Source organism: Anopheles nili, chromosome 3, assembly GCF_943737925.1.
Source record: "Anopheles nili chromosome 3, idAnoNiliSN_F5_01, whole genome shotgun sequence".
In the NCBI taxonomy this organism is placed as follows: domain Eukaryota; kingdom Metazoa; phylum Arthropoda; class Insecta; order Diptera; family Culicidae; genus Anopheles; species Anopheles nili.
This window is the reverse complement of record NC_071292.1, coordinates 14,524,597-14,542,448: the sequence shown is the minus strand read 5'-3', so window position 1 is coordinate 14,542,448 and position 17,852 is coordinate 14,524,597. Positions and strand designations below refer to the sequence as shown.

The 17,852-nt window shown below is 45.0% G+C and overlaps 1 protein-coding gene across 1 annotated transcript in view; it reads left to right on the top strand.

The window, feature by feature from the left end:
• Positions 1-4,267: 4,267 nt before the first annotated feature.
• LOC128723748 (zinc finger protein ush) overlaps positions 4,268-17,852 on the top strand; it is a 51,674-nt gene continuing 38,089 nt past the window's right edge. The window contains exon 1 of the mRNA XM_053817513.1: positions 4,268-4,367. Coding sequence (XP_053673488.1) covers positions 4,268-4,367 — 100 coding nt within the window. The remainder of the gene's footprint in view (positions 4,368-17,852) is intronic.

The window sequence follows — 17,852 nt, the reverse complement described above, 5'->3', positions numbered from 1 at the left end:
AGCCACGACGAGCCGTCTTGTCGGTTGTATCGTGGTTGCATTTTTTTTCTTTTCCACCCTCCCGATTCCCACCTTCTGTTGTATCCAAAACGCTAAGCTAGAACTGCAGTCGCGCACGCCGCTGATAAAACTGCAAACTCCCATCATTTCGCCCCGTAAACGAAACTCGGGAGCGGTGGTGCACTTTTTTCTTTATCGCGCACACAGCCACGTTGTTGGTGGCCTTATGGGTTTGCTTTATCTCGCGTTTTCTTTCTCGTTTTCTCTCTCACTTTCTCACTCCCCGGAAACGCGTTTCGTAGCTCGCCACCGTCGGCCGCTTTTCTTCTTTCATCGCCCCGCGTTGCATTCTATTTTTCCCAACCGGGTTCTTATCGCGCCCAGCAGCGTTGTTGATTCCCAAACTCCTCACGCAGATCACGTGCCAGGCGAAAGATGCGATGATCAGGACGGTTGAGTCGGCTGGACACACGAAAGCAAACCAGGAGGTTTTCTCCGTGCGCTGTGTCGTAGGGTTGTTTTTGCATTTCGTGCCGGGTTTTTCCCGACCCATTACAGCAGGAGGTCGAGAATAGAGTGAAAAAAAAAATGCTCATCCTTATCAAACTGCTCCCGCATCCCGTTATGAAGCACGAGCGAAACAGTCTAGCCCTCGTGCGTTGCTTATCGGAGGACGGAAACGGCTCCACGTTGCATCGAAATTCCAGAATTCCGTTTACCGAAGGAATGCCACTCGGTACGCATGCACCTTCCTTGACCCGCATGTCTTACGGCGTGCAATGGGAGAAAATGGGAGTAAGCGTTAATGGTATCAATTCCGAGTTTGCTAGGGATGCTATCTCCCACCTGGCTAAAGATAATGCCCGGTGCGTTCACATCAAACGATGCGTCCAGACGTAGGCGATGCAGGTTTTGGGAACATTCGGGATGGCCAGGAATTAAAGGTAAGAGCGAGTTCTTTTAAGCACAACTTTGACAAACCCTTTTTAGCTAAGCACACACATTGAATGAGTTCATAAATCGAATCAATTACACCCATAAGCGGTCCCCGGGCACCGAAACGAATATCAAATATCGCTCATTTTATTGCCAACCCCTCAAACCACGAAGCGACGATGATCGATCGAAGCACAAATATGTGTCACGCTGATTTCACTCACCCAACCCAGCGGATCAATCACGATCTCACCATCACTATCAGCTATCAGTGGCCAACCAACCACCCAGCCCTGCTCGTCGGTCCTGATAACGCGCTTCAGGAAAACCGTATCGCTCGATAATCAAATTCGTTCCACTCGAGCCACACATTCGCTTCCACCCCATGCCTGACCGGGGCTATCGGGTGGACGCTCCAAAACCCGTCTCCGCGAGCGTTTGCCTTTTGATTAGCTGGCAAATTATGTGCACGAGGGCCACCGAGGCGCTGGAGATGTTTTTCTTATCGCACACGCAGCCACTGCGATGCGCGCGACCCTATCACATTTGAAGGCTAGTGATAGGGACGGGTGAAAAAGATTTTCAGGCTGATAGCGGCCGGTCTGATAGGTGGCCCTAAGCGTGAACTGTCTGCCTGTGGCTTATCAATTAGCCGTACAAGGCTGGGGTATAGCGAGCGATACGTGGATGGGCGCTGAGATCGATCATTCAGCGACCGATGGAGCTGATATGGCGCAGATATAGGTTAGAGCCGGGCTCTAGACGTATCTGGAAGCAGTGAACATGAATCAACGGGCCAAACGGGTTTTCTGTGTGTCTTAAATATGGCGTCAACCGTCCGGAATGGGCATTTTCCGCGTGCTGCGGAATCCGGACGAGATAATGCAATGCATTTATGAAGCGAAAGCGCAAACGAAACTGCATCACATCTGCATAAATGCACCGCGCATATCGCGCACACTCGTGTGTTTTCTCGCGCGACAAATCCACCCCTCGTTGGGAGTGCGTTCAGTGCAGCTGCCCCATTGCAGCTGGGGCTGATAACGATCGGCCTGTCGCGTGAACTTACATAAACCCGACGAAACGGTTCTCGTACTGCCGCCTATCCAAGCGCGGATCTTGCACTGTCCCACCGGACGCACCAAACATTTGCATCAATCTGCGTGTCCTTTTCACAAATGGCCGCTATCAGCTTCCCTCTCTAAAAAGGACGACATTCACACGACGAACCACCACAACGAGCACAACGCTTTCGCGGGTGGACTAAAAGCAGTGTTTTTTTGTCCTCAGAACGGACGAACGTTTTTGGCGGCAAGCACCCAGTGATGGTGATCTTTTGCCTTGCCTGCGACACACAAATTTGCCATCGGTCTAGTGGATGGGTCTCGCGCAATGGACGGAGATGGACGTCCTAGCGTGGCCGAGTTACGCAGCGCGCGCTCTTATCGTGGAGGTTCCATTTCCGGATACGAAGTTTTATCTCTTAGAATTCGCTCTCGCGCGCGCGTTGGTTACGTCGTATTTCGCGTAATACAGGGCCACGAGAAGTCGTCTCTGCGAGGGTTGTTATGCTGGGTCAAATGTGGACCAGCATTCTGAGGATGCTTCTGCAGTGACCAATGTGTGCTGCAAACCAGCGATTGCATCCGTCCAAACGATAAGCATCCCGTGCAGCTCGAGAAAGCCACCATCTTGATGGTTAATGCGTCGCAAAATCTGACACACTTCCTCAGCGAAATTTATCGAATTGCCACATTCGGGCATGCTTTCTCACAAGCATTTCCCTGATGTTCGGAATTGAACGGTTTCCTGCCAAGGCGCGCAGACGATCCACAAAGCGTCATTAATCACTGCGCTCCCGATGACAGTTTCGGCAGCGATGATTAGGAATTGCCGGCACGTCCTGGCGTTCTCGTTGCTTCCGTTCTGATGGTCCTTCATTGCGACCGACTGACGCGCATTCCCTCTTATCGCTCGGCACAATCTCTCCGTCCAAAGCGCTTATCTACGCGCGCGGTTACCTTCCTGCGGCCTGTTACCTTCAAGCGAGAGGTCTACACGGTCGGTGACGCAGCCAGCGAACCGCTAATAACGTTCCATGTTTGAATAGCGATAAAGTTATGATGAATATTTTTCGCTTATCTTCGATATCGCGCGCAACGCTCGTGTGGGGACGTTCAACTAGCCTGAAGGGAAGCGTCACCGACGAGGGAGGGTGGGAGAAACGGAAGTGGCGGCGGGTCGCGTCCGGTTTCTTTTTCTTTGCCGTCCGTCCGTCTTTTTCGATTTCTGGTTTCTGGTGTGCAGTTGCCTTATCTAGTGGCTCTGTGTCGCGCGGGCATCACACTCTGTTTCGCTTCCGCCTACCTTTGCGGGTCGGTTTTTCCGCCCAGCGTTCACATTAAGGATGGCCGTGGCGAGAGATATAGACCCCCGATAATGGGCAGTACATTTACATACGGTGGCACCCGTGGAGATATGGTAAAACAGAGAGAGAGAGAGGGCGAGAGAGAGATGATAGGCTGTACTCCTCACCTTCCTGGGCTCGATAAGATTCGCCCAACGCTTCTTGGTGATTTAGAGTGAGACGTTGTTCGAAACGCGATCACCTCGGCCAACGTAAGGACGGCCATCTGTGCGTCCGAGAATAATATTGAGCCAAAGCTGTCCAAATATAGTCCACTTCTTGCCATATCTCTAGCCCCTTTGTCGCCCTGTCTCGGTCGCACACATCTTGCCTGTTCTCTCGATATCAGCGACCGGATCTAGCGTGGGGTTTGCTTTTCTGCTGGCCTGTTGCCTCGAATCAACAAACCAATCTACGAGGCCACACCACCCTCGCTCTCTCTCTCTCTCTCTCCGTCTCTTTTCGCAGGCCCTTCTCGACCACGGGCTTCGAGTTGCTCGCGCTCTCTTCTGCGGATGGCCACGAGGATGGCTCCGTTTGGGTCTTATCTCTGCTTGGTGCGATTCGATTATATCTCAATCCTGCACCCTTAGAACCGTGTCCCAAGCGTGGCCCGCAGTCTTACAGTGACTCGCTACGCGATAGCAAGGCGCACATAGACGAGTAGAGCGGGATCGTTTAAAAAAAAAACGCGTGTGCGCACCAAACGGATAGTGGCGCCCTCTGGTGGACGGTGAAAAAAATCCTGTGTGTTTTTTTTTTGGTTTCGTGTTCCGAAACTAAATGTGCTCGTTTTCCGAGTGTCATAAAGCAAGTGAATCCTTAATCAAATCCACATTTTGTGTGGCCCTGCCGTGGTGTGTGCGTGCAGAGTTTTGACGTGTGTGTTTGTAGCTAATAGAAAAAAAAAAACGTCGATCGCCTATGATCACCTGCATCCAGCACCGATCAGTGATCGACGGCCACCGAATGCATCCCAAGCTGTACGAGCTGCTGCGAGGTCGCAGTAAAAAGTTTTCCCTCGGTAAGTTCCAGTTCCCTTTTTCGCTTTGAAGCCTAATTCAACGCAAAACGTGACATTCTTCGCGGTGGTCGTTCTCTGACATTGTCACGTTTCAGGTGTTCTTATCGGAGCTCGCTCGTTGGTTACACTCCCAGCAGAAAGTAGCATTGATCTGTTCGCTTCACAATACCACTGAAGTATTGCTCCATTGAAGCAACCGATAATCCGATAGCAACCAACCTCGAGAGCGCGCTCTACGCGTATCCGTCAGATCGCGAACCTCCATTCACGGCAATCGTCATCTCCCCATCGGTTTGCTTCTGCATTTTCCAGCTTCATCCCAATCGTTCGCTCTTTCTCGACGCTTATCTCAAAAGCACCGGGTTTCTTCTCGGTTCGCTGTGAAGTACTGTTGGGGTTTTTTTTCGGCGGCTTCCTTGCTTTATTTTTTCTTCCGACACCACCGTCTACATTCTATTTCCTTCCACTCCCGAAATCCATCCCATTCGCGCTGGATTTGTGGAGTATAAATTTCCATTCCCGTTATCGGGCGCGTTTTGTCAACCAACCGAGGCGGCTTCCCCGGCTTAGTAGCACCGGCCGGGGATCAGTATCAGACAAGGAGACACGAGTTGATGCACCACGCCGAAAGGAGCGGTGCGGCCGGCAGACATTCATCTCCCGATATCGGGCGCCTTTGCTCCCGAAGGTGGTTTCCGTTTTCCGTTTCTATTTTTTTTCTACTCTCCCTGCTCTTTCCTCTAACACAAAAACCCCGTTTCTCGCACCTATGCCCTGAAGCAAGTTGCATCCACTCGCCTATCGCAAGGTGACAGATAGCTAGTTATTTTCACCTTATTTTCAGCAACTCGACTCGCCGCGCACTCAGTCGGTCCCGGTTGTGGGGTAATGCAAATAAAATCACTCGCCCAATGGGGCTCCATTGTGCGAGCTGGCGTGGGCAGATGGGTGGGAGAGAATGCAGCCCGGGTGCATGTTTGTAAAGGACACCTTTTTCCAAAACGGTTCGCAATCCTCCTTTTTGTAGCGCTATCTACACGCCACCGAAAGCCACCCAGCCGGGTGTTCTGCCCCGTTTTGGCATCTCGATGTCCAAGCGGTTGCTACTGCTGTTGGGTCTGGGCGACAAAATGAGTGCGATAAAAGTCCCGAGATAAATCTCGCCATCTCCGGCGCCATACATTGCTTGCCTCTGTTTCATTCGAGTACCGGCCATCTAGCTAGCTGGACAAATAAAATACTAGCCCCACACAGAGAGGGCACACTACGCCAGTGTGGAAAAAGGAGCCTACTTTTCTATTTACACCTTGCTTGCATCTTTCAAGCATGCGCTGGTTCATTGGATTGAAATTCTGATGCGCCGTGAAGCTCTCGGACTTTCTATCTACCCTGTAGACGCCAGAATCATTCACTATCTTTCGTTGTTCAACGAATTCCTAACCGGTAAACTATTATTAGCGCGACAAATATACACTCTAATCGGACCGCAATCGATGCGCGGCGATAAGCGGCGATTCGATAATTTTCAAAATTTGCGCAAAACAGCGAAACGACAACACCCGACCTCGCGGTATCAGGCGATCCCGGTGTGTTGCATCGCCATGCGGGACATCGACATCTGCCGGATCTTATCTGATCTTATCTGTGCAAACGCTGGTACCGAGCACTGATAAGAGCCCATCGACAAGGGTTATGATAGCGCGGAAAGACACACATCTTGGTTGCGCGCGCGGAGGGATGTAAATATAAAAGGGGCTTTGTTGAGTTTAGCAAGAAAATAAATGAAAAACAACATTGTTACAACGCTTGCGAGCTATCTCATCGAATGTTCTAGTGCCCACTTATCAATCTTAATATCATATAATCGAATTGTGGTAGCGAATAGTATTGGATGTTTAAATAAGCTAAAAATCTACGGCCTCCGTGGCTGTAACATTTCTTGCCTCGCTTATCTCGAATGTTAATAGGTTTTTTTTTCCCAATTTCTGTTTATATTTATTATTTGAATATTTGCTCCATTCAATGATTAGTTTTATCACATTCTGTTCCATGCAATGGGTTAAATTGAAAAGAAGTTTTTGTGTGTCTAGCAGCACCATCTATAATCCAACAAACTGCTGTTGTATGTTTGATTCTGATTAAATTAATCATTCTCTCGTTTGCACCATCGACCCCAAATAACCCCGCGAGTATCAAACCGCACGATCTGTTGCTGCATATCGATACGTCAATATCGTCCTTTTTTTTGTGTTCCATGCCGGTGCAAACAAACTATAGAACCGACCGGCGATTTTCCTCTCGAAAGGAGTATTGATTTATCTACCGGTCCGTGTGACGATACCGCCACCGGTTTGAACGCCACCCGGACGACGTTCTTATCCCGCTTCCTGTGGACAAATGATTTTTCGAATGAATGAATCCGGCTCAACACCTCAAGAGAGCGGTGTGGTGTGGTAGAGCAAATAAAAAATGAACCCGTTCCGTACGAGAGCAGCAAAAACGAAGTAATGTAACCTCCGCGCCAAGATCAGACGGTGTGGACGACGGTATACAGGGCGGATATGTGTGTGTGTGTGTGTGTTTTCCTCCTCTCATTCCACCAGTCTGCAATGGTCTGAAAACAAGCCCACTGTGGAGTGGAAAAGCGAACCTGAAGAGAGCAAAAGCAAAGCAAAAAAATGGCATCCCGATGGAGAAAAACACGCTCTCCCCGCGAGACACGCGGTAGATGGTGGATTAAAACCACCACCAAAAGAAGAAAAAGCCCGGCCACACGCCAGCGAAACAAAAAAAAACACACGCCGGCGCGCCGCACACACATAAAAATGGCATCATTTAATCATTCCTTATCGCGTGGTCCCCCGTGTCGCGGGTAGACGGGAGGCTGTGACTCAGCACCGGGGGAAGGTGGCGGGCAGGGGCAGGTCGGAAAATTGCACTCCCGGGACTCGCGGCTCCCGAATCCCCGGATCGTGGAATGCTGGGGAAGGAATTCTCCGCACAAGGTGCGGGTCTCCCCTTTCCCCCGGAAAAGCGAGGGCGAATGAAATAATGAAAGCACAGGTGGGAGTGAGAGAGTGAGAGGGTGAGCGTGAAAAAAATCTGAACCCAAAAATCCGTGCCCAAGAATGCACAAAGGTCCGGGATGGGCAGGGTGGTTCGTGTCCTGGGTGCCGCGGACCGTCACCCGTTCTGGTGCGATAAGCGGACCCCGCCTCACACCCCCATCGTGCGCTTTTCCACCACACACTATTCGCCTCTCGCTTTCTCCTTCTAGCGGGTGCGATACACGCACGTTCGTCCCAGCGCTCGCCGCTGCTCTAGCGTGGGGAAGAAAAACCTCCACGAAAATCCACTTTAAAGCGGCATATCGCAGCCCCCCGTTCACCCATCTTGTGTGACCTTCTCCCCCTGGGGGTGTGGCAAGGATGCGGGATGAAGGGAAAACTATACTTCAACTATTATTTAATCCACTGCCGGCACCTTGCGCACCTGGCAGTCAGGAAGTGGAAAAACCGGGCAAAAGAAAACCCCTGAACCGGGTTGGAACGAGGGATGAGAAAAAAAAAACACGCGCGATAAGAAACTGTTATATATATATAGTGCTTTGCTCTTGCTGATTTTTTTTTATTCGACGATTCACCTTCTCGCTCTCTACTCCGTCTCTGGTCCGCACTGGCGTGCCAGACTTTGATCGTCACGGTTCTAAGCCGTAGCACGAGACGACGCTCCGTTTTGTGCGGTCACGGTCAGCGAGAGAGTCGTCCGTGGCCCGATTGCGTCAGCCGAGACTCCTTGCGGTACGAGACCGGCACGGACTTCCTGTCCGGTTTTTTTTGTTGTTGTTCACTAGACTGCAAGAGAAAAGAGAACCACGGTGTGCCGAGGAGGAAGCGGTGCCATTTTCCACACCCGGATCAATGCGAGAGAAACGGCTGCGGAAAGCGATAAGACGCTTTCCCGAAAACGCCGGCATGTAAGATTGCCGGCCTTTCCCGTAAACTTATTGCCCGTCATCTTATCGGACCCTGGGTAACACGTGAGACGGTGTCGACGGCAGTGTGTGATGCTGCTTATACCCGTTGTTTGTCGTGAAAGTATTTTGAATTTTAATGATTTAGTTTTGAAAATGTGTCCCACGACTCTTTGTGGTAAACATGCACCAGTTATCCGCACGTAATTGCTTATTAGTTAGCAAAGAAAAAAAGCTTCATCGTGTGTAATGCATAAAACCGGTTGAGCAGCGCCATCTAGTAGTGGCTAGAGCTACCAAAGCAGATCTTATCTGGCAGTACAACATATCTTTATATCTGGCTTCAACTAGCACTATGAGGAACAGCAATTAATCCAATAAATGTAGAGCAATTTGGAATGTAATTAAAATCTGTTGGATTTCAATTTCACCATTTAAGCGTGTTTCTAGCGATCCCAATAAATCGTTATGTTAGATACCAACAAGCGGGAAATGTGTTCCAATTCTGTGATCGCTTTTAGAAGCGAGTTATACACTCAATAACAATAATCGAAGAAATTCACGTTAGAGTATCCCAAAAAAGGCACCACAACACACGTTTCGTTTGTGCTATGAAACTGACGACCGTAGCGCGTTGATTGTACAAGCAAAAAGAGCGCTTTGGCATCGGTGCAGTAGCAACTGCAAAAGGCAAAAGGTTACGGGGAGAGTGGGTGAAGGAATTTTCTCAGCACCCCCCTCCACCCGCCGTCAGGGGAGCTATGCGTGCAGGCGCACCAGTAAAGCTCCGTAGTCGAGCAAATGCGCTACAAAATGGTGACACCGATAAGGGTTGAAAGTTTTCCGTATTAAAAAGAGCGTTCCTTATCGTATGCCTGTGTTTGGTGCGGATTTTACCTTAACCTTCTAGCCATGCAAAATCCAAGATTCTAGCCATGTCAGGGCCATGATTTTTTAACTCTTACTATACGGCTCTGGTTGGTCCTTTTCGCTCACTATCATTAGCAGCATCGACTGCACGACAGTGAGAGAGGGAAGATGACGTAAAAGCTTATTTTTTCGGCTCCACAGCTCACGAAAAAGCTGCGCGCTTCCACCCCACTCTAATCTCAATCTTTCTCTCACGCAATCACTCTCTCGATCAATCTGTATGGCTATCTCGTACGGTATCTCTTTCTCGCAACACGTTTTACGTTCCTTGTCGCTAAACTCATGCCTTTATTCTATGTTATATGTTTGGCGACTTAATCCAGTTTAAATCGACGCGCGCATCGTACAGGTCATTTCTTATCGATACCCGTTCCGTTTCATTTGGGTTTGCATTTCATCGCCAGTCAGCAATCGGTGTCATCTTCTTAGAAATCTTCACAAGGAAACCCTAACTGATAACAGTTGTTGTGCCATAACAAAAGAAGAAGAGTGTTCTAGTGTCGCAAGGATGCTGCCAAACCAGAGTCAAAGTATGGACGAAAAGATGGATTACGAAGAATTTCATCCTGCTTGCCATGGCAAGGTGCTGGATCACGAAGCTCGTGAATGTATAAATGGTTCTGATGGAAATCGCAATGATGTAACGAATGTTACCGTAGATTATGTGACACATAAATTTTCCCAATTGTCTCTGGATGACAGCAAGTGTTTCAGGGAAACGTAGCTATTATCAAATTAAACACGGTCGATACCAAGCGCATACCCGTTTAGTTTCCTGCGCACTCACAAAGCACCAAGCATCCAGGCAACGCCGTCGTATGCACCACGCAATCGTATACACCATGCGATCGTACATACCGGGATCGAAACGGCCGAACGCAATGGCTTTAGTTCAAAATGCGGCAATAAAGAATGTTGACTTCGTTTGTAAAAGAAAGAGACAGAGAATTATGGTCTTCTGTTATTTTGTAAACGACAAAGTGCAATTGTTTTAAAAAAACATCACGCGAGTTAACGAGAAATTAAAAATCATATAAAAATCTTAAGATAAACAAATAAATCTGGTTCTATCGCACATTATTTATTAACGCATGTAACACTTCATTTTTACCTAACGCGCGCAGGAACATAACGCATGTGTAACGCGGTTACGTAAAGTCAAGTCGGTCTCCCGTGCGGAAATATTGAGCGTGCAACGCAGATGTCAGTCGCTATGCGTAATAATTGCGTGTCATGTTAGTCCATGTTTCAAATCAAAAGCTCAAATCCTTTGCACGGATCTGCCGTGATCCCACTCTCTCTTTCTCTCTTTCTCTCTTTCTCTCTTTCTCTCTTTCTCTTTTTCTCTCTTTTTCTCTCTTTCTCTTTTTCTCTCTTTTCCTCTGTCTCTTTCTCTCTCTCTCTGTCTGTTAATATATCTCTTTCTCTCTCTCTCTCTGTCTGTTAATCTATCTCATAGGCGAGGAAATTGATTACATTTTTATTAATGGCCGATGTGCGATCAAATCATTAATAATTTAGTCCTGTCGCTTAGAACACACTAAAAATCAGAAACATTACATGATTCAAAATCCGCTGTAAATGGCAGATGCGCATGTATGTGTTGCCTGCTCGCGCGGCTTCGTTGGTGTGCGTACATCACGGCACGCGCAGCTTCGTGGTTAGAATCACCGGCATTCGTCATTTGCCATTCGTTGTCTAGCTCTGGAAGTGATACCATCTCTTGCTCAAACGCTCGATCTCGAGATAGGCTTACCGTGGACGTGAAAAAGTGCCATTTGCGCTGGCGATAGTTAACCCCAGTTGAATTTAAACTTTGTGCGGCAATTTAGTGATCATAACCACGTGCATTTGATTCTCTTAAAATCAATACCTTTGCGTACCAGCTCAAATTCGCACGCAGATTAGTGGTGAAAGCGATTGGTTCTACTAAGCAAAGGAACATGAAAGGGAAGTGGGCTTAAGGCGTCCCCCAGGCATATTGAGCCTTTCGCTTAGGTGTTATAACACTCGTGGCTTTCGGTAACGCGACACGAAACATGAAGTGATCGAGTAAAATCAGTTCTATTGGACGATGTTGCTAAATTACGCCTATCAGCGGAACCAACACATGGAAAGAAAATCCTACGGAAAAGAAAGCGAAGCAGCAGAGGGTTGAAGCACGATCGTTGTGACGATCGGCAGATAAAAAAACCCATAGCTTTAGGTGGTGTAATGCGCAAAATTAAGTGATCGCTGAATACCATCCTTTTTGCAAGTTAAAATCGTTTACATAGACGCATGTGTGGTTCTGATATCGAAGAGACAGTGCAGCATCACCAGGCTACAGCTGCCCTGGCGCGTTGCGCCATTTGCCTTAGGCGCCATTTGCAATTGTGACAAGTACGCCACATTTGATCGCGTTGACGGTGATGGCTGCTAATAAACTGAATCGGAAATTGATGCAGAAATACGTTAAAGCATGTAAACCACACTGCATCCAGTGCGAACGTCCAATACTGCCACCGTGTGCTGCTTTAAAATGTATGCTAGAAAAGTTTGTGCTAACCGATTGCACACTGCGCGAGCGAGTTGATCAAGGTAAAAAGCAATGTCATTTACTACCACCATTGGTATCGGAAAAGAAAGATGGCTAAGGGCGCTCCCAAGTTACGTGAATGACGATAGCTGCGCGTACAAATGCCTCGCAAATTTCTTGTAGATTGCTGAAAATTGTTTGGTGCGTTTCGTTTTTCTTTCACTAATCCAAACGCGAGTTCGATGTGATGCGTGTGCACAATGATAGTGAGAGATTCAACAGCAACAATCAATCATTACAAGCACGATAATTTTTCAATCAAGTCAAATTTCAACCAATCAACCGAAATAAAAAGTACGTAGTTGAAAGCAAAGTTTCCTTTTGTCAACAATTCTAAATTGTTTTTTGTGTAAATTTATGCATTTTTAACAAAGAAAATCGTCACACGTACAAACGCGGGAGGGCGCTATGCTTCTTTTTTTGGTTTTGACGAGTTCGCTAATTGTCCCAACGCGCGAAAAGTAAGAAACTCTCGCCATATCAAGCTTCTTCCGTTCCCTACTGTCTTGTTCGAGCTATTGTCCTTTTTACGATATTAGCCGCATGGGACAAGGGCTATTGCGATGTGTCAAACATTACATGCCGCATTCATTGATTGGCAAGTGCGATGGGATGAATAACGAATAGTGTCTTACCCGTCCTGGTGGTTTTTATACGAAAAATTACTGCAACGTTAAAATTTATCGTGTATTACATGTTCCTTCGCACAACAGACAACAATTCGTTTGAGCTCGTCGAACCAGTCGATGGGGAACATGACCAAGCTTGTGTTTCAAACTATGAGGTTGAATGCGGCCCTTCCGTTAATCGCGTGGTTAGCGCATGCTCTGATGTTTTTCGGGATGTAAACTGTTCCAAACCAACTCCCAACAGTGGTCAATTTTCAATCTACACCAGAACGAGCAACGACAGTGATAGGGAACAGGATAAGGATAACGAGTTATTGCCGGTTGCAAACAAAAGTAAATCTAGCAGGCTTGGAAATTTTACTCAACATGTTAGTCCCAAAGATGTAGTTGATTTAGGAGTAATAATCGAGAATAATCACAATGCAAATAAGGAAACGCGTTTTGTTGACGGTACGAACAATATTAGTGAGAATGCAACAAACGAATGTCACGAAGCTAGTGATGATCTCAAAGAAATAGTGATTGTTTTAGAGCCGGAGGAAATTCTAGAAGCACCTCCTGCATCAATCATAGAACACTTCATGAACCTTCATCAATCGCTCAAGTGCACGACCCAACAACTTTATAACGATAATAGTCTTGGTATTACCAAAATAATGTCTACTCATAATAATTTACATCAGTTCGAACCAAGCATTGTTTCGAAATGCTTTGAAACAGAGAAAAGCGCGGATAAAAATGGAAGTCCTGGGCATTCCAATAGAAGTTTTTTGAAACGTAAATTCGGTCTAAAAGATTGTTCTGTTGTATGCAAACGTCTGAGATTGTCACCCAAAATTACTGGTTCTGAATTACCAAGTAATACTGAAGGCTGTGTAGGAATAATTGGTTCAGTAAGCGAAATGATTGCACATCCCATTTCTGATCGCTTACCAGTGCAAATTAGTCAAAATGTACTACAAGCACAAACTATTTCCAAACTGGTAGAGGCTCAAATCAAACAATCAATATCAAGTCCAATCAAAAAAATGGCTTATAAAAAAGTGACCTTTTGCGCAAACGTATGTAATCCGTTTAAAATTCAAAGCCTTGAGCATTGTAATGGAAATGATTTGAAACGTAAATTCGGTCTAAAGGATTGCATTGTAGTATGCAAACGACTGAAATTGGCACCCAAAAGTGATGGCTTTCAATTACCCTCTGGTGAACCAAGTAATGTTGGAGGCTGTGTAGAAAAGATTGGTTCAGTGAGCGAAATGATTACAAATCACGTTTCTGAACGCTTACCGGTGCAAATTAGTCTCAACGCACTAAAAGTACAAACTATTTCCAAATTGATGGAACCTGGCAAAACAAAGGCTTATAAAAAAGTGAACTGTTGCTCAAACGTCAGTTCTCTAGAATCTAAATTTTCCGCCACCTTTGACCAGTCGAACGATTCCCAGTCTCTTGCGGATCAGGCTGCTGATGTAACCATGTTGAATACACATAATGTTCTTAAACCTTTGCCGGTTCAAATCAGTTCAAATGTGTTAGGAGCACAAATTATTTCCAAATTTATGGAAACTGGCAAGCAAGGTATTGTTGATGAATTGAATTATGACTCAAAGCTGTGTTCTGTCGCAGGTGGTTCTTTAACTCCTGATGCTTCCTATGCCTCCGAACAATCAAATGGCTCACATGGTTGTATAAAACAAACAAGCGAGGCAATCAGATCGAGCGGACATAACATTACTAAACGCTTACCGGTTCAAATTAGTCTAAAAGCATTAGGATCGCATTTTTTTTCTAAATTAATGAAAACTGGAACACTACATACTCATCAAGAAATAAACTGTGGCGCTAACTCCCGTTGTGGTGGCCCTATAGTATCAGAAATTTCATCCACGTCTGAGCATACAAATGGTTCTCAGGCACTTGATAGACAGATTAGCGAAACAATCGAATTGAGTAAACACAACGTTGCTCAACAATTACTGGTTCAAATTAATCTCAATGTGTTGGGGGAACCAATCATATCTAGATTAATGAAAAATAGGAAAAGAAAAATTGTTAAAGAAGTAAACTATGGATCGAACGTCTGTTCTGTTGTAGGTGGTCCTGAGGTATCTAACACATCATTCACCTCTGATCATTCAAGCGACTGCCAGGCTCATGCGAGACAGACTAAGGATGCAACCAAATTGAATAAACATAATGTTCCTCAGCACTTACGTGTTCAAATTAGCCTATCTGTATTAGAAGCCTCAATGCTTTCTAAATTAATGAAAACTGGTAAAAGAAAGACTGTTATTGGTAGCTCTGAAATTCCACCCATCTCTGACCAACTTAACGACTCCCTAGCTCTTGCGAAACAGATTGGCGAAACAGTCAAGTTGGAAAGTCATATCGCACCGGAACACTTACCAGTTCAACAAGGTTCAATTGTGATGGAAACACTTACGACAGAGGTTGAGAAAGGATTGAATCCTGTCATGATATCGAAACACCCTGTGGTTTTAAACGACACCTCTATTCCTGCTAAACGCTGCAAATTTATATCACACAAAGAAATATCCACAGCCGAAATATGCTGTACTAGTTCAAACGATTCACAAATACCAGATGAAACCCAACATGACCCTTTTGCTACAACTTCGCTGAACCACTCTTCTTGTTATCATAGAGCGAATGCTAATGATTCGCAAAATGATGATGTAAATATACCATCCGTTACTCGAAACGATTTAAACACCACAAATCGATTACGTGCCGGCATCAACATTAATATTGCTGATGATAGCAATTTTTCAACCAAACAAAATCCGGCCTCTGAGGCATTGGCAAATGAGCCACTAAAGATGACATTCGGAAATGCAACTATTGCGCCAAAAGAAGCTAGTCTTTGTGTGACAAATTCGGAAACGCCAATTGATGGAGCTATTATTACATGTTCCAGTTATAGACTTGATCATGAGCATAATTACTCCTTTAAATCTAAATATTTTGTTACTGGCCCGATACTTTCACCAAAGAAAAAAGTTAGATCAAATTCTGTTATAGAATTATGCAATCGTCAGAAAAACGTGAGTACAAATGAATCAAATTGGAAATCTAAATCTTGCTCGGATTTATCAATAACGTTTTCCAACGGACTGAATACAATACTTAATCCTGCTTCGTACGTGAAATATTTACATGATGAGGATCAAAATACTTCTCGATCATTCAAAAAGTACTCATCTATACGAAAGATAAGATACAGTACTCATTCTGATACACGATTGGCGGAAAAATCTAATGTACAGTTAAAGCCTAGTAAAAATGTTCAATCCAAAGAGCTTAATTTGGAAGTTTTATCAGATCCTGGCATTTTTTCTGTAACGCACATTCTGTTTGATAAATTAAAGAACAAATTAGTACCTGTATGCAATGATACGTATGATAATGATAATACTTTTCATGTAAGTGATAATCTTGCACAAATTATAGAGGAAATACAAGGTGGTGTACTACCAACCAATTTATCATTTGAAGTGTCAGGCGAATTAGAACAATTGACTAATCGATTGCATTCATCGATCCTTTCCCAAGATGAAATCAATTCGATTCTTGCAATTGGGTCAGTTGATAATCAAGAACATGCAAATCGCATTGAACCACCTATAGCTCCCGTTAATCTGGATGATGCACCATCAAATGTGATCAAAACGACAGAAACCTTTCACAATGTTGGAACTAGTCTACAGATTTCAGACGAATCACATGAAAATCGCGAAAATGAAAATGGCTTTGATTCACTTGATATTATTACTGCTTGCTGTGCATCAGTTGAAACGGGAAAATACTTGCAAAACACTCACGCAGCTGACGTCGATTCGATTCCTGTGTTTGTTTCAGTTGATATACGGAAGGATACGTGTGATATTGAATCACTTGTAGATCAAAATTATCCTAATTGTGAACGTACAGATGATGGCGAGGATAAAGAAGTCGTTCACGATCTTAATACTAGTGAGTGTACAATTGAATCAGTTGAAATTTATGAGCCAGAGAAACAAAATAAATCACTTGATCTCGTTAATCCTAGCTGTGCATCAGTGGATGTAAGAGACAAACAAAGCTCTCACGAAATAGAAGTCGAGTGGACTCCTCCAATTCTTGATACACTAACTCATGCTAAATCTGACTGTGCACTGTCAACTGTGGTCGAAGAAATGTCAATGACTGATTCAGTAGAAAACCGAAAGTATGAAAATGACAATGATTCAAATGATAACGGTACTCCTTTCTCTGGATCAGCTAATGTGGAAAAAGACAACGGAAGTATTCTCAAAGATGAGATCAATTTGGAGAAGAGGTCAATTGAGTCAAATAATCATCGGGATCATGACGAGGATATTCAACCTCGTGCAAATTACGGTAATCTCGACTCTGCACCATCACATGTGGTCGAAGCGAGCAAAGTCATACCAAATCTTACTACCAGTGAATCAAAAACTAAATCAGCGGATAATAGAAAGGATGAAAATCGCGAAAATGAAAATGGCTTTGATTCACTTGATATTATTACTGCTTGCTGTGCATCAGTTGAAACGGGAAAATACTTACAAAACACTCACGCAGCTGACGTCGATTCGATTCCTGCGTTTGTTTCAGTTGATATACGGAAGGATACGTGTGATCCTGGCTGTGCACTATCAACTGTGGTCGAAGAAATGTCAATGACTGATTCAGTAGAAAACCGAAAGTATGAAAATGACAATGATTCAAATGATAACGGTACTCCTTTCTCTGGATCAGCTAATGTGGAAAAAGACAACGGAAGTATTCTCAAAGATGAGATCAATTTGGAGAAGAGGTCAATTGAGTCAAATAATCATCGGGATCATGACGAGGATATTCAACCTCGTGCAAATTACGGTAATCTCGACTCTGCACCATCACATGTGGTCGAAGCGAGCAAAGTCATACCAAATCTTACTACCAGTGAATCAAAAACTAAATCAGCGGATAATAGAAAGGATGAAAATCGCGAAAATGAAAATGGCTTTGATTCACTTGATATTATTACTGCTTGCAGTGCATCAGTTGAAACGGGAAAATACTTACAAAACACTCACGCAGCTGACGTCGATTCGATTCCTGCGTTTGTTTCAGTTGATATACGGAAGGATACGTGTGATATTGAATCACTTGTAGATCAAAATTATCCTAATTGTGAACGTACAGATGATGGCGAGGATAGAGAAGTCGTTCACGATCTTCATACTAGTGAGTGTACAATTGAATCAGTTGAAATTTATGAGCCAGTGAAACAAAATAAATCCCTTGATCTCGTTAATCCTAGCTGTGCATCAGTGGATGTAAGAGACAAACAAAGCTCTCACGAAATA